This window comes from Cnephaeus nilssonii (assembly GCF_951640355.1).
Source record: "Cnephaeus nilssonii genome assembly, chromosome: 15".
Classification (NCBI taxonomy): Eukaryota; Metazoa; Chordata; class Mammalia; order Chiroptera; family Vespertilionidae; genus Cnephaeus; species Cnephaeus nilssonii.
In genome coordinates, this window is record NC_137086.1 from 23,335,531 (window position 1) to 23,353,127 (window position 17,597).

General features: G+C 39.1%; 1 protein-coding gene across 1 annotated transcript in view; it reads left to right on the forward strand.

Annotated features, from left to right (window-relative positions):
• CAMKMT (calmodulin-lysine N-methyltransferase) overlaps positions 1-17,597 on the forward strand; it is a 288,528-nt gene that overhangs the window by 245,456 nt on the left and 25,475 nt on the right. Inside the window, exons 4-7 of the mRNA XM_079791819.1 lie at positions 966-1,026; positions 3,044-3,098; positions 4,157-4,220; positions 11,700-11,766. Coding sequence (XP_079647945.1) covers positions 966-1,026; positions 3,044-3,098; positions 4,157-4,220; positions 11,700-11,766 — 247 coding nt within the window. The remainder of the gene's footprint in view (positions 1-965; positions 1,027-3,043; positions 3,099-4,156; positions 4,221-11,699; positions 11,767-17,597) is intronic.

Genomic DNA, 17,597 nt, shown 5'->3' on the forward strand with positions numbered 1-17,597 from the left:
CCAGCAGTCCTGGATTATGAGAGGGATCCCTGATTGGAGAGAGTGCAGGCTGGGCTGAGGGGATCCCCCCCTATGCACGAATTTCATGCACCGGGCCTCTAGTAATTTTTATAAGGCTATTGTTTATTCTTATTATTACAGTCATACATATTTATTGTAAATATTTTGGGAAATATAAAAGTATAAAGAGAAAACTTAACTGTGATAACTACTAGAAACTGTAATTTCCTAACATGTTTGTCTCCTCTTTAAGCAATTCATATACATTCATGAAGACTACTTAAGTCTTTTAAATAAATAATTTACAGATGATGATTTTAGAAAATGCCCATCCATGGAATTTAGTGGAAAGAGTTATTGTTAAATTTAATGAGGTACCAAAGTTGGAAAATTTTAAATTTCTTAATTTTATGCTCCAGTTTGGTTTTTATTAATCGGAGAAAGGGAAAAACTGTGCATATTTAAAAAATTAGTATGGAATCAAACAAAAAGGTATGATGACCACAGTGGTTTTATTTGCTCCTGTAAGTGATTTTTCCATTTATTGTTGCCTAACATAAGTTGCATATACAGCAGGTCTTTAACTGATGCTTATGAATTGGCTGAAAAGAAGGTTCTTGTGCACAACACTAGGATCTACCTGAAGTCCCATTAAAATTTAACTTTTGATATTTGAAATTTGGTTATTATTGTTTTTGCTGTTTTGTTGTGATTGACATTTAGTAAAATTTATTTAGAATATTGTACCATTTTCCTGAGTTATAAATCTTACCATCATAAAATCAACAACCAAAGAAACTCATGTGATATAATACTACTAATAATTGTGTTACATTTGTTTAAAGTCAAAATGGCTTATACTGAACATAATTTTTAAGAGCCATTTCTTAAGAGAATGACTGTGAAGAATGAGTACAGAAGAGACTTCTATAATAAAAGAAGGTGTATGCCCTTGTGTTTTTCAGGCATCTGGCCGGCTGAAGAGGTTTTGGCTTACTACTGCCTCAAGCACAGTGAGATATTCAGGTACAAAGCTGCACTGAAAAATACTTTTCTCCCCCAGCCCATTATGGGTATTGTATCTGCATGTTAAAGATTGTTATGGTTACACTCTTCAAATTAAATTGTTTAAAAGATAAGAAAAGAAGAGAGAGAGAGAGAGAGAGAGAGAGAGAGAACAGAAAGAAAGGGAAAAAAGTTCATGGCGAAAACATGTTGCTTCTAAAAAAATCTGAATTGCCTTTGGGTACTAATATTGCACAGCAAGCTTTTTGCTATATGTCAAAAGCTTTTGATTTTCACTCAAGGCTTTTTATTTCACTTTGATTTTGGGGAAACAAAAGTGAAGCTCCAATCAATCCTTACTGATTGTAAAGGTCAAAAAAAAAAACAACACAAAAAACCCACAAAGACAATAAAGACTTTCTTTAAACTTCTGCCAGAGAAGTCACTACAGAATTTTTTATAAATAGATATCCCACAGCTATTATTTAAAGGTGCCATCCCACCCCTGGTTTGTAAAGGTGTTTTGTATACTAACAACGTGTATTTATAAAATATAGTAATAAATAGTAATTACAGATTCATGCTACAGAAATAAATGTTTTCAACTGTCAGTGTGCATTATAGATCCAACCCATGCATGAGATTTAGGAAAAAGAAAAAAAACCCTTCTTTTATTTGAAAATTATAAAGATGTTTGGTAGACCCAGAAAATAAAGGTTTTTCATTTTAAATCTCATTTTATAAAAGTCATCCAATAGAAGCTTCCTGAATAGCCCATTATGATTCCAGACAAGCTGTTAGAGATCATGGTGTGTGTGTTTTAGCAATATGTACTTACAAGGCTGGGTCAATAATGTATATTTTTTGAAGTTCAATGGGTCTATATTTACCAACTAGTCTGTAATTGCTTTGAACAACTAAATACCCATTAAGTGTATTTTGGACAATGAATGTTCTTGTTTGTCTTTTTCCCCTCCCCTTCCCTCTCTTTCCACCTCTCCCTCCCTTTTGGTGCTGCTTTCCCCCCCCCCCCCCCCCCGCCCGCTTCCCCCCCTGCCCTTCGGGTGAGGTAATAAACTTCCCAAACTGGGATGAAGAAACAATCTTAAGAATCTAAACATGTAGAATAAGAACAGGGCCGTATTGAATTTGGGCTGCAGAGCTGCCCTGAACGCCTGGCATTTGCTCATCTCGCTGTGCTTAAGCTTGACTGGAGCTCCAATCAGCGGGCAGGGGGCCAGGGCGAGGATGTCACCCGTTGAGCACTGATATTTAGGCACAAAGAGGAAGGTAAGTGCAGAGTGCCACGTTAGCCTGTCAGCTTTAACTTGGAGCCGCTCTACTTTGGAGCGGTGAAGTCAGAGCCCAGTCATTACTTTAGCTGGGTTTGCTGGCTTAACCATATTATGTCCCTGCATTGTTTATTCACTGTGTTGTGTCGGGGTCAATTGTGATTTAAGTGTTAATTGCTAAATGCTCTTTGTGTAATTGTTCTTTATGGGGGCGGTTCAGCTTTCCCAAATGTTTTGGTTTGTTTTAGATTATTTTTTTTTTAAATTCAAGATTGCATTTATTTTGTGTGTGTGTTGTGTGTGTGTGACTATAATATAGGTATATACACACTCATATATATTCTTCATTTACTTGTCTAACTGTTTTTGAAGGCATGAATGTGGATTAACAGTGTTATCCTTTCCTAACAATTATCTTTCGCTACTCTAGCTAGTTTAGTTCTAAAAGACAGCGCCATTGACAAGGGAAAAAAAGGGAACCTTCTCAGATTTTTCAGCTCAGCGGTGGTAATGTTGCAGTGAACACTAATGAGGGAACCCCCACTGGTTTGCCTGCTTTGTGACTTTTCTATTTCATAATTATTTTTAAAACGCAAAACGACATGAGGTAACCCAGTCATGTCTCTACAACTTCCTGGTAGCGCCGTTCTTACTGCAGATGGCAATTTGTTCTTGTAACATATATATCTCTCTGACCATTTTCATCTAATTTGTATGGGTTCTACCATTTCTTTTCTCTCTTTCAGGGACCTTGCTGTGTGTGAGCTAGGGGGTGGCATGACATGCTTGGCTGGGCTCATGGTAGGTCTTTTCTCAATTCCAATCTCATTCAGAGGGAGGAACAAAAGGAAAAATGTTCCAGGGCCTCCAACTGCTGGGTCAGAGAACCGTCAACAGCATCAGCTGCGGTCAAGCTGCCGGGTCTTGAGAGACCTTCTAGATTGACTTACTTTCGGATCATATTGATTTTTATGGTTGCCTCGATGAGCAGAAACATTTTACCTCAGTGAGTCGATATCGCTTGTCGTGACATTCCAGGCCTCTCACAGTCTTTCTTTGCCATAGCGAAAGCATTTTTTTTTTCTTTCAGATTATAGTCCCATTTGCTAAGATACAGGAATAGCCCGGCGAATCACAGTTGGAGCACCATGATATAGCTGCTAATGTTTTGCCTGCATTATTACACCAACAAACATGATCCAGAGCGCTCAGTAATTAGATTCTTTTGAATTAGATTGGCCATTCAGGAACGTTGTTCCCCATTCTCTGGGTTCTGAGTCATGTATTCAGGAGATACTATGTAGCAGCACAGTGCATTAGACAAGTTTTTATGTCTCTACAAATAAAAGCATATTGTTACACTGATTGGCATTTGACAAACCTGTCGCTCTTACACAATGTGTCGAGGTTACAGCCCAATGTGCGAGCATGTCAAAGCTCACAAAAAAATTACCCTCACAAAGCCATCTGCCTGCAATGCAAAGTTATATGAAGGGCATCAGGCAGTCAGACAGAAGCAAGCTGAAAGGCAGAGTGACAGCCTTGTATGATGGCTCTACTAGATAAACAGAAGCCCACAAATGAAAGCCTCTCAGAATACCATCATCCGCTGTCACAATGCAATTACCGAACAGAATGATAGCAAGATAGAGGCTCCCGCAAATGGAATGATAAAAGTATTGACTGATTTGATTGAATGATTAAAATAATGCAGACATAAAATGAAAAAAGATTGAAGATTGTTACAGAGAAATAGGTGAGGAAGCATGATACTGAAGGCTTGTCACTCCTGTCTTCACTTCCACACAGACAAGCATATTTGCTCATTGTTTGCTGTGCTCCTTTTTTTTTTTTTCCAGGTTGCTATTTCTGCAGATGTCAAAGAAGTTCTGTTAACTGATGGGAATGAAAAGGCCATCAGAAGTATCCTTATTCAGATAGAAAACGGGTCTGTTGCGTTCATTCCTCCTCCACCCAGTAACAATTGATATAAAGAAAGACAGCATGGGGTATTAAAAAAAGAGTTTCTCCCACACCTATGATAAGTAATTAAGAAAAAGTAGGAATATATGGAGTTCATTGGGCAAGATGAAGTGTTTTTTATTTTGATAGATTTTAATCGTCACTTCTCCTTAAAGGAGCCTGTGATTTGTGGACTACTCAAGGCAGGAAGAACATTTGTTTCCAAATAATTTTCAGGCATTCTTGTTTTTTATTTCCATTGAAATTTGCCAGCACAAGATAAATTACTGAATATTTATTACATTGGATATTGCATACAAAAATTAGCTTCCAACTTCATGTTCAGCATTACCTTTCTTGTGTTTGATAGTGTACATCCGTGCCATGTAATATTATGCCTACTCTAATTTCTGAGGAGTTACTTCTGTCTCCACGCTGAAAACAGCTAGCAGGTTTTCATTATTTCCTTTTATTTAGGATTATAAAAGCTATCTCTTTTTTCCTGCCATGCTATTACAGTTCAAACCCCATTATATTAGATTATGCTTTACTAATATGTACACAGAGTTCATGAAAATTGAACTGTACTTTAACTAAGAAAGCAAGCATAATTTGTGGCTACTTTAGCAATCGAGCTGATTTGTTCAGGGGCAGTTAACAGCCGTTAGAAATGGAGAGGAAAAGTGGAAGATATGTTTGCTTTGGGTTTTTTGGTGTGCCTTACATTTACATTCTGAAGAAGGTAATCTCCTTATTTGAATTTGAGACTCCTAAAATGTCAAAGCGGGTCTGATTTTTTTGTGGCATCTTACGTAAAGCCTTTTTAAAAATTATTTTCTTTTGCTTCCTCCGCTCTGTAATTTTTTAAAAGAAATAAAATTTGCAGCAGCTCCATCAGGCTGCTCTGACGGGAGGAAGGAGGTACCAGAAGCACAGCAGCTGATACTGTGCAGCCGCACTTGTGTGCTCCACAGAGCCCCACCCCGCTAATTGCCTGACAGACTTAAAAAAATTCAGGAAGGAAAAACAGCCAATCACAGGCTTGGCCTTTCACACAAGGGAAAGAGATCACAAAAGGTGCTTCCTTTTTTAAAATGCAGGATTTTAATCATGATCTTCAGGCTGTCGCAAGTTTCTCAAAATATTCCTGCAGATGAGCCCATGTTGTTCATTCACTCTGCTTTTATTCTGGGTTATTTCGTGCACGGTATCATTTCCCCGTGCTCCTCCTCCGCATGTCAGGGAACACGGAGAGCGAGAGGGAGTCAGGTATGCCGGCTCAGCCCCAGCGGATCTGTTCTTCCAGGGGCGGAAAGGGGGGCAGGGTTATTGGGCAAGAGAAGGTCATTTTGGCCACAGAAACTTTCAGCTTGGGCCCAGCAACCTGAGGTTTTCCTTAAGTCAGCAGGTGTCTCATTTGACAGCCTCAGGAACCAATTAGAACTTTTAACAAACTCTGGGCAACATCTGTAGTCCGCATGTAAATTTAATGACATTAAAATTATTATCGAGCTACACTACAGAGCTTCCAAAGAAAAGAAGCAATGCTAAGTCATTAATTAACGCACCTTTGCTTTAAACAGCAAAGATGCCAGGCCAGCTCTTGAAATCAGAGAGGAAATCTCAGATTCTGTATTCACTCTGCCGGCCTTTCAAAGAAATGATTGGTACAGCCCCCTCCCAAGAAAATGGATTTTTAACATTTGGTCCTCAGAAGCTCAGCCCTGAGAGTGCTTTATTGTGCTGGGGTTTACAATGGGTTTAATATAGCGGGGTGCCAGAGGGCAGGAGGGGAAGAACTCTACAATGCAGATAAAGTAGGTCCTTTCAGGATGCAGACCCAAACGGGCAGTGTTTTATTTCATCTCGCAGGACTTTCCTAGTGCAGTGCAGTTTTTGTCATGCCGCTGTTCTATGTTTGTGTGCATTTTTCTGTTGTAACTAGATCTAATTTTTTTAAATTAAAAGAAACAAGCATGCATCAAGCCTTAAAAAATTGGCAATGTGTTTTTCCTGCTCTTAATACTAATGATATCCTGACTTGCTAACAGAGCTTACAACTGGCATTCATCCTGAGCAGTTTTGCTGAGTGAGGTTAATATGAATGAAAAAAAAATTTTTTTCTATGTGTGTGCCCATTTTCTGTTAGAATAACTAATTCACTGAATCACGTGCTGTTGATGCATATGGATTGAAACAGACTCATTTAAAAATTACTGTTTACGTCTTCCCTTTAAAATTTTAGGAAGCCTAAATTATATAGCAGTTGTAGGATATTATTCAAAAATTACTTTCTAAAAAGTAAAAGTGGATGTCAACCAAAAAAAAAAAAAAAAAAGTGGGGGAGAAACATTGCCAGAAGCCAGAAAAATCTCTAAGCAAAGCTGCTAATTATTCTTAATGGGCAAGATGAGCACATTAAGAAACAAATGAATACATCAGTGAAATGTAATTGAAAATCGACCTGGCAATCGCGCATCGCATCTGAGTATTGGCCTGTATATTATTCTCATCTTTTAAAAAATTATTTCTGTTGTTCTTGGCATCTGAATTTAATAAATCTAACTGAGCCTTACTTCCTAGTCTCTTCATCTTCTAACATTCTGTTTCTTACCTTTTTAAAAAATAGAGCATTTCCTGATATTTTCTTTTTATCTTCTGTTATTTCTGATTTTTAAATATGTGAGGCAATGAAAGGATGTGTTCTGAATCTTTATATCATAGAAGCATGTCAACCAGTTGTGAGGTTATTTTAGTCACCATCTTCCTAAGATGTATCAGGTGGATTGGCTGTATCTTCTAGAGCAGCGGGCGCCGACCTTTCGGACCTCACGGACCGCCAGTGGTCCATGGACCGCCGGTTGGCAACCGCCGTCTACAGCTCTCTACCTTGACCTGGAAAGCTAGATGTCGATTTGAGATTTATTAAACAGGGATATCTGAAAAGAGGTGAAGACTGGAGGAATAAGCGAATGTTGTAAGTCTGAACATTTTCTCAGACTCCTGGGTAGATGTCTCTGAGGCTCTCCGTGGTCCTTAAACTACAGAGCCCCCTACTTCAGAGCGCCTCTCCTTACTGATGCCGTAATCTAGCTGTACCCAGAGAGAACAAAGGATAAGTTAGAAAATAACATCACTTGGTTCATCCACTTCTCAAATTTATCTTAAAATAGTGTGGAATGTATTCTTTTTCTTTGGCGCTGCCCTTTTAGTGTAATTAAGAATTCTCCAAGTGCCCACAGATAATAATTGCTCCGTAAAATTTGTAGCTGGCGATGGCAATGACATAAGAATAGGGGCGAGAAAGGATAAATTGAGTTATTATTGATGCTAAGCTTCTTCCAAATCATAATGAATAAAAGTACAACATCTAAAGGCGAGCAGCCCTCTCCGCTACACTCACTACTCGCCCAACACAAGCACCCCGCCTTGACCCCTCCTCAGTAAACATCAAGTTGCCATCTGCAGCATCTGGCAATGCTTGGTGACCCATTTCCTGTGCCCCTGGCCCAAGCATCTCATCCCCACAGAGTGCACAGTCTGGACCATGATCTCAAACTTAAGATTCTTCCAAATTTGGTTAATTTCATGTCCATTTTAAAGGACACCCCTGGCTTACCATTATTTTAACAGAATCCCTGCTTTAAGGCATTGATCGGTGAAGCTGCACGTGGACTGCGCAGCCTGATTGGGGATAGTTGGGACCTTGGGAATGCCGGGCCCTCCTCCTCCACCCAGGCCCCTCCTGCAATACCAACGCCAGCTGAAGTATTGATGCCAGCACTTCTGTTTACAAGATGAGTCATAAATGGACCTCTGTGTACCTCATATTGGGCAAGAACTCAACAAATAGCTTTGAAACTTAATTTTTAGATAATTAATTAAAATGAATTCAGCCAGTATTGACTGCATGCATTTCAGGTGCTCAGGAGACAGCAGAACAAGACAGACCAAGTCCCTGTCTTTGTGGGTCACAGGCTACGTCTTGGCTAGAGCACGTTTATACACGTAAAAGACACTGGAAACCTACAGGGCAGAAGTTCTTGGATTCCCTCCAGTTATTAGAATTCTACAATATAAATGTTCACTTAATTGACTCTGAGTGGCAGGGAAAGAAGGTAAAGCTTAATTGCCAAATCTCATTTGAGTTACAATCAACCAGCCTCTTCATCCCTCCAAAGCTTTTACATGAATTATTGGAAAAGATAATGAATTGACATGAATTAGGCACCTACTATGTGTCAGGCTCCTCGTATGTGACACTCCATTAAGCCTATAAAATAGGTATCATCATTCCTGTTTTTGAGATGGAGCTCAGGGAGGTTAATTGACCTGCGTTTACACAGCCACTAAGAATCGGAACCAGCACTAGAAGCCAGGGTCAGTTGACTTCAAAGTGTATTTTTCTCCCATTAAACAACTCTCTTTACCAAAAGCTAGGATGCTTGGATGAAGGTCCTCTTGCATTTCCTCAGCGCCCTCTGAAAGAAAAGTTCTCTCATCCATAAACCACAGTTGACATTGCTAAAAGAGTTCAGATCACCTCTATGCCATCTTCTCAATTCATTTGAGTAATAAGCACACTTAGGAATATTTTGCGACCTTTAAATTAGCAAATATTGTCAAGTAATTTTAAAAACTTTAGAAATAAAAGTAAACAGGGTTTACATAATAATTTCATAGTTTCCTACTCTCACCTTTGATGTTCCAGTGAAAAATAAAGGAAACATAAACCAAGAAAGTAATGCCTTGTGAATCGCAATGTTGTTCTTTTTCAAATGCTTTCTTGTTTAAAGAACAATACCAATTCTCAGAATGTATATGTGACTACCGATAAATATAACAATTACTAATTGCAGAAGGAGGCTAATATTTTAAATAATATTATGTATAATATGTAACATAATTTCTTTAAATAAGTGATATTGTTATTATGCAAAAAAATATAATTTTAAGAATAAAAATCAACTGAAGCAAAATTATAATGGAGTCCCACTCCTGAACTTTGCTCTATTTGAGAAGAACATGTAGAGCTAGAATCCTGGTCTCCTTTTAGCCACAAGCCTGTACCCTCTGGCTCTGGAGGTCTGCTTGCCCAGGCAAGGCGATTGGAGGTGATTACTCTGCATCCATTGAATCAGAAATCTCTCTGTGCACCAAGCACCTCCCACTGAAGTCTCCCAGAAGGTGGGTGCAGTTCAGAGAACACGATTTGGTCCATCTGTTCAAAACTGTCCTGGACGGACTGACTCCGTTTGATTGAATTTCCTTTATTATGCTGAGGTGACACAGAAGAAAGGCAACATTTATCATTGGGCACAGTGCCAACTAGAGGAACCACCCAGAAACCCCACCTAAAGTAAAGGGTGGGGATCAGAATGTCAGAATATATCTCTTAAGGTAGTATTTTTATACACAATTGACATTTTTTTCTAAACCACCAAATATATTTTCTTCCCAGTTCTAAAAATAAAGCAGCCTAAATACTGCTGCGAATTTTTTTCATTTAAAAAAAGTTGCTCCTAGAATCTAAATATATATGCTTGCTTCAGCCTGACCACCTGTAGTCACAGGTTTATAAATGGTATAAAAGTATATAGTGTTAAGATGTTTACTAAAAATTATTAATAGGTTTTCTGAGTTATATAATTTAACTTCCCTGTGACTATTTTATAAAAAGTATTACCTCCAGTAACAAAATAATATGTTTTGCTCGATAGATTAGGCATGTACTCACAGGACGCGACAGGTGTACCTGTCACATTATGGCTTGCAGTTGGATGCCATGGAAACACTGACTAGGGTGTGGCCAGAGTGTGGGGGAGCTCAGTCAAAAACCAGTTGTCAGCTGACTACTAATTTTGTTCTCAGAATAAAGATGTCAGCTGTCCTTTTCTACAAGACATTTCATGTAGAAGACTTTCCTGAAATACTTTCTTCCTGAAATAGAACTGTAGGCCTATGTGTCATTTCAGTTAATCAAAACAAGTAGGCAAATTAGTCTCTTTTATTTTTTTAATGAATGTAATTTAACGGTATTTAATTTGCATACAGGAAAGTTCATCCAGGAAGGAAAAAAAAGTCTGCATTATAGCACTTTTGTAAACCTCAACAAAGCCCTTCATTAGGAGACCTAATTGATTTTTCCTCCCCACTCCGGGGGGAAGAAAGCTATCACAGTACCTGCTTATTCACTCCGAGAAGAAATGGGTGTGCCTGGTGTTTCAAGCAGAGATTTGGGTTGAAACGTCCTGTGGCTCTGTTCTTGCAGGGAGACCTGGGCCAAAGCTCGCTTCCAGCATTCAGGAAATCTGTTTTTCTGAGCAATAGGGGAACATCGCTTGTCTGCTTGGTGTCCTCCCCATGGGCCCAATTTAGTTCAGCTTGCAGCCTTCGCTGGAATTATTTTATTTCTTGTTTATTTAAACCTGCCTTATTCCAAAAGAGGGATTTTGAGGTTTCTTACAGTGACATATAGAATATACCATATGAAATAAATGAGAAAGTGAGGGCAATTGAAAATTAGAAAGCCAAGAAAACACGATGAAGCCAGGGATGGAGGTCAGTATAGAAAATATACCCAGTAGGAAGGAGCTGCTGTGGTTGTGAGACTTGGGACTGAGCGGCACAGGGACTAGAGCAAAAAGAGAAAGAGGAACCGTTATAAGATTTATAGAAGTTGAAGCAAAACTAACTGTCAATCTGAAGTCTAGCATTTCCCATGCTGACACCCAATGTGATTTTTCCCATGGGCCCTCCTGGAGATGGTGTTGCGTGATGTAAATGACCAGCTCCCCAAAACGTCTTTCAATAGACACGACTCTTTTTGTACAAGTGCTTACACACCAGCAGATGGCCGAAGGCCAGAGCCTAGGTCTGTGAGGACAGCTCACCGAGGGGCCTTTCACTGGGTTGACTTTCTTCAGTAATTCATTTTCTCTCAAAGAATCTCTGGGCTTTTCTTCACCTTCCTCATCTCACTTTCTCCCAAGTCTTCTCTGCTGCTCATCCCCACCCTCCCTACTAGCTTTTAGGAGGCTGGGAATACTTCAACCTGGAACGGCTCAGAAGACTGCCATTGCCCTCCCCGGTGACTGCATACCTTGGCCTTTGAAGCGAGTGGGGCTTAGTACCTACGGGATAGTCATCTCCCCCCACAGGTGCCCACATTGGGCCTCGCCCGGATGATCCCTGACTGTCCATTTCCCAGGTAACAAAACTGCAGCCCAGGGAATTCAAAGAGCTTGCCTGTGGCAAGTAATTCAACATTTGGTGGTAGGGCCAGAGCTAGAACCTTCTCCGCCTGCCTTATATAACCCTACATCTCTCTCTTGTCACTGATCCCCTGTCCGATAACATCACCGTGTTTGTGGGCTTTTATTTATTTATATTTAGTCCATTGACAGTCGGTGCAGAAGCTTTCTTAACTGTGTCCAACAGATGTGAGAGACATCGTCCAAAGGAATCAGAAGGCTGGTGTGTTTAAAGCTCAGAAAGTATCAAGCTGGTAAGATACCTTCCTGCATCAACACGCTCTGGTTGAAAGTGCTTTTCTCCATACTGTGGGTGATCGTTAAAAATAATAATAGCTAACATTTAGTGAGCATTTACTGTGTGTCAGGCACTGTTCTAAGCATTTTGTAAGTATCTTATTTAATGTTCCCAAGAACCATAATGAGGCAGGCGGGTATTCTTATTACCCTAAATGAATAGATGAGAAAAACTGAAGATAAACATATTGTACACTGGGTGGGAATTAGGTAGGGTTGAGAGTGTACCGTGTGAGGTTGAGAGAAGCCCAACCACCTGCTTTATTTAATTATGTATTCATTGATGGACTTTTTTCTTTTTTAGAGAGGAAAGGAAAGGAAGAGAAAGAGACAGAGATTTGTTGTTCCACTTATTTATGCTATCACTGGTTGATTCTTCTTGTACATGCCTTTGACTGGGAATCAAACCCGAGACCTTTCAGTCTACGGGCCGATGCACTAACCACTGAGAAACACCAGCCAGGGCCAGATATGCATTTTTAAATCCTGTTTAAAATGCTGGCTGATGGCACAGGGAGCAGTGTGCTGTGTGTTTCTCATATAAATGAACAAACCAGTTCTGTTTCCCAGAAAACCTCTGGCAGATCCTAGAAAGAGCAGTCCTCGTTCTTAGGAGCCATTGCTCCCAGCGCGGACTCCAGGCCCTTCTGGGGAGGACTTCCTTTTTGGATGTGGTTTTCAACCTGGTCTTTTAGTCATCAATCAAACGCACACTTGCTATGTTGTCCTCATTTACATTTATCTAATGCTTAAGGTCATTTGTGAGCATTTGAGTGTATTTCAGCATATGGAATCAGGGAATAATAGATTTCAGCATCATGCTGTGAAGAGAGGTTGTGTTTTTACAAGACATAATGTTGTTTACTGGGTGTTAATAATCACTAATAAATAAACATATCTAGACTTCTAAAATGTTGCATTTTGAGGAATCAAAATGTCAAGTGTTTAACTTGTGAAGTGTAATAGTATTTTCTATCATCTCTTCATAAAATAATTAAGTTACAAAAAGAAGTAAAAGGTCATTATTCTACACAGTACATATTCAAAAAATGCTTACTACATGGCCTTTGTCTCTATTATCTGTACTCAAGAATGCTACTTCTAAATATATTGTTCTGATATGTACCTCGTAGACATATAGTCTATATGTCAATAGTCATATAAGAACCTCCAAGGTAGTTTTTTTTTGTGTGTGTGTGTGTGTCTTTATTTCATATTAACTCTGGTCAATTTCTTCCTTTTTAACCACTGCAAGCATTTTGTCCAAAATCTACTAAAGCACTTTGTCAGAAAACAGGTGAATGAGTTAGTCCTTGAAATGCCTTGATCTTGTATTAAGAAGCTACTTGACCACTTAACCTTTAGGAAGCTAAGAGGAAACTGCCAACCAGTGATGTAATAATCAGTATTCCCCTGCTATCTACTGCTTTTCTACCCATGACCAGTGCAATATGATAAAAGCCTTAGCTCCATATGAGAAGAAATAAAAGGAAACCGCTCACAAAAGAGCTAAGATATGGCACAATATTCCTTTTTTTAATGCCTCGATGCATATGCAGAATTTCTTCTCCAAATTGGAGGTGTGGGATAACAGTAGCGACAGATAACTAAGAGGTATTTACCACAGCTACAAAGCCCACATGTGAGCCAAATATTTCTGCTATTAAAAAGCACTTCAGAGCTTGACATGAAGTTTATAACAGCTAAATGTCTCCTGTGACTTCATTTGCAAAGAAGATAGAAAAGCAGAAAGGAAAATCATGATATGAGAACTGGGAGCCTAGGAAATTGTGCTTTTAAAAAGGAACAAGAAACCACCCAGGGGTTTGACTGGCCCTCCGAGCTCCCATTTTCGCTGCCCTGACCATGTTCTCTAACAACCAGCACTCCTCCTGCCACCGAGCCTCTGCCTGCCTCTCACACAGGGCAGACCCAGGTTGTGTGGGGCCTGAAACTTATTTTGAGGGCCCTCTTTAGGGTGATGAATTTGATTATACCTTACTTTGGCAAATTTTACAGAAGCATACTACCGAGTGAACTCATTACGAGGGCTCCTCGCGGGTCTTGGGAGGGGCTGTGCAAGTGAGGGGTCCCGGCAGTTAAGCTTCATTAGCTTCCCAGTAAATCCACCCCTGCTCTCATAAACGCCACCAACCTTGCCCAGAATAATGCTCTTCCCTTGTATACGTCCTTACCCCCTCTGTTCCATTGTAATCCCAGCCTGGCTGTTGCTAAATATGAAAGACCTGTTTGTGAAAGCCCAGGAGCTTTAGCCCTGGCCAAGGAAGAACTAGGGTGTTCCTGTGTGAGGCATATAGCAACGACACCTCAAAGATCTTAATACAGTTTTTTGATGTTTCATTCATTTGTTCATCCTTGCAGCCATCCATTCATTTACCTAATATGTCCAAGGTATTCTGCCTTTGAGAACATAAATTGTGCAATAATCAAGAATAATTCTTGAACAAAGGAAATTGTGCTGCTAAATATAGCTAGAGATTGGAGAAAGAGCAAATGTATTTACAGCATCTCAATTGTTAGGTTTATCTGAAGCTGTCTTCAAAACTGTGACGGTCTAATAAAGAACCATTCAGAGCTTTTGACGCCTACATATTTCTAGGTGTTCCAGAATTAGTGAATGGCGTCATTCTATGGGTAATATGAACAGTTACAAAAATTTTAAAAAATCTATTAAATATACCCTGCTGTGATATTAAAAGTGAATTTCTACTTAAGAAAAAAGGTTATCTTTGTGTGAAAATTGCTAGTGAATTTAGGCCTGTGACTTTTATTGTTCTTTGATAAACCATTAGTCTTAGTAAACTATGGAACTTATTATAACTTTTAAGACTTTTTTATAACTCAAATTATACCTTTATGTGGGCCCCCAGGATTGACTGTTGGCCCCATTGCCCTACTTCTTTTTAAGATTTATGTCTTTTCGGAGGCTCATTTTCCATTAAAGGTTAAATTGGGGGTGTGAAAAATGATTTTTAAATGGAAACCCCAACCCAGTGGGTTCCAGTTGGTAATTTTCCAGGCCTCTGCAGTCTTCTCACTTTCCTCACTCTCTTCATTCAATCCGGCTTCCGCTGCTCCCCCACGTACACCTTCTCCCTTGTCACCCACGCCTCTTCGTTCTCCTCCTAACACATTTGGTCCTTCCCATCTCTGGTCTCTGCCAATCTTATTCCCCTCCTCCTCGCCCATCTAAGTCCTTCCTTCTAGGATCTTACCATTTCCTCCTATTTTAGCCTGCCCTCATCTTTTCCTTCTTTTAACTGCTATTGGCCTTAGAATAGTCCCACAGTAAAACAAGGTGCATTCCCTTATTGTCCAAAGCGTGTTGTCTTTGTTTTCATGTTCACTGGTGCATCCATTTCTTGACAAGTATTTCGATCCCTTTCGCCAAGTACTATTCTAAGTGCTGTAGATTTAGTGATGAACACGGCTGAGAACGTCCATGTCTTCTTAGAATTAACATTCTAGCAAGCGAGGCAGATCATGTTTTTGAAGGCAAGGGTTCTGCTTAATATGTTTTTGTATTCTCTGAAGCAATTAGTATACTTTATTCCTGTTATATGAAAGGTTTTAAGATTTGTATTAGGAGCACATTTTGAAAGATAGGACTCCACAAGACTTATGGAACCAAACAATTTTTAGGGGAGGAAAGTGAAGCGCTAGCGATGCAGACATCAGTTTATATATCCGATAGCTGACTTTCATTTCAGGGTAGGGTTCTTCTCAGGCAGACACATGCAGTGTCTGTAGACACACCGACATTGTGAGTAGGCATTTATCTGTCCTTTGTCAGGTTGAAGAGGAAGGTTAGTAGAAGGTAACTGAGATAAGGAAGCTGAGGGCTCTCTTAAAGAAATGTTCTGATAAAATGTACCTATTAGTGAGTTTGTAGAATTATGGTAACATAATCTTGAGCACTGCTGAGAATTCTAGAGATGTCAGATATGGAAAAATGAAATTACTAAGTGTACTTTCTATTACTAACATAACATTTTTATTTGCTTGACACGTTTATAGAAGGACTGATGCCCCAGCTTCTTTGCACCAAAGAAACCAACTCCCACAGGAATGTTATCCAGTTTCAGATATTTTGATAGAGTTCCTTTTTATTAAAATTAGCCAGATTTTAAAATATGGGACACCGTATTTTTAGGGGCCCTCTAAACTGCAGCATATTTGAAATTAAGACCTTTTCTTCTAGAATAACATTGTATTAACTCCTTGGACACTATGATCTCTACTCTTTAGCCAGGTCAAACTCTCACTACCAAAAACGGGCTAAGTTCTGTTTTGATAGCAAGGTGTTCAGGTTAGACTACTGCATCCTCTGTGAAAATGTCTTCTAGTACTAAGGGGAAAAACCCCACCTTCGTAGATAGATGTTTATATCACAGAAGTTATATATCAAATAAAAATGTCTTCATTTTCAAAGGATTTTGTCACTTTTCAGTGGACAAGGGGCAGTCTTAAAATTTTTTTTTAGAGTATGACCACATCATAATCTATTGCTAAAAATCATTTTTTTACTTTAATAATAGACGTTTGTTTCATCACTTTGCTGTTACAAACAATGCTGCAGTGAAACACACCTGCACATAAACTGTTCATTTGCAAGTATGTATGCAGAGCCAATTTTTAGAAGTGGACTTTGTCTATTCATATCAAATTATGGAAATTCTGAAACTTTGTAATGTATTTTTACATCTGTTAAAGACTAGTCCCTTGCATTATTCTTTCTTCCTAGACTATTATAAAATTATGTTGGTATTTTGAATATGCAGTATTGGCATTTTCATTGAAATATGTGATTTACTACAACTTGACATCTTTATGACTTTGATTCTTCTTTTCCAAGAACAGGGTGATTTCTTTCTATTTAAGCCGTTTTTTTTAGGTGTTTCACTAGCATTTAAAATCTTTCCCCCTGACCCGTGAGGTTCAGTTGGTTGGAGTGTCATCCCGTACACTGAAAGGTCACAGGTTCAATTTCAATTGCCTGTCATGACACATACCTAGCTTGTGGGTTTGGTCCCCAGTTGGGGCATGTGCAAAAGGCAACCAATGTTTCTCTCTCCCTCTCTCTCTCTTTCCCCCTTCCTCTCTCTAAAGTCAATAAACATTCTCAAATAAGGAAAAATAAATAAGTAAATAAATAAATAAAATTTTTATTTCTCTTGTTAAGCTTATTTTTGAAAAATACCTTTTTTAATTTCTCTTATAAATGAGATCTTTTCTTTCATTACATTTTCTAACTGTTTGTTATTTATGTACATATAAAGAAAGCTATAGGGTTTTGTGTAATATTCAGTTGCCTCAAATTTCTAATAGTTTGTCTACTTATTGTCTTGAATATTTTAAATTAACAATTACATCCTCTGTAAATGATGATAATTTTAACTTCTTTCTGATTCTTATACCTCCCTTTTCTTTATTTTATATAATTTTATTGGCTAAAAGTTTCTAGAATTATCCTATATAATAAAGGCTAATATGCAAATTGACCGAATGGAGGAACAACCGGTTGCTATGATGCACACTGACCACTAGGAGGGCAGATGCTTAATGCAGGAGCTGCCCCCTGGTGGTCAGTGAGCTCCCATAGGGGGAGCACCGCTCAGCCAGAAGCTGGGCTCACGGCTGGTGAGCACAGTGGCGGTGGCGGGAGCCTGTCCCACCTCTGCAGCAGCGCTAAGGATGTTGGACTGATGGCTTAGGCCTGCTCCCCATGAACCTAAGGCTCCTGGATAAGAGAGGGTGCAGGCCGGGT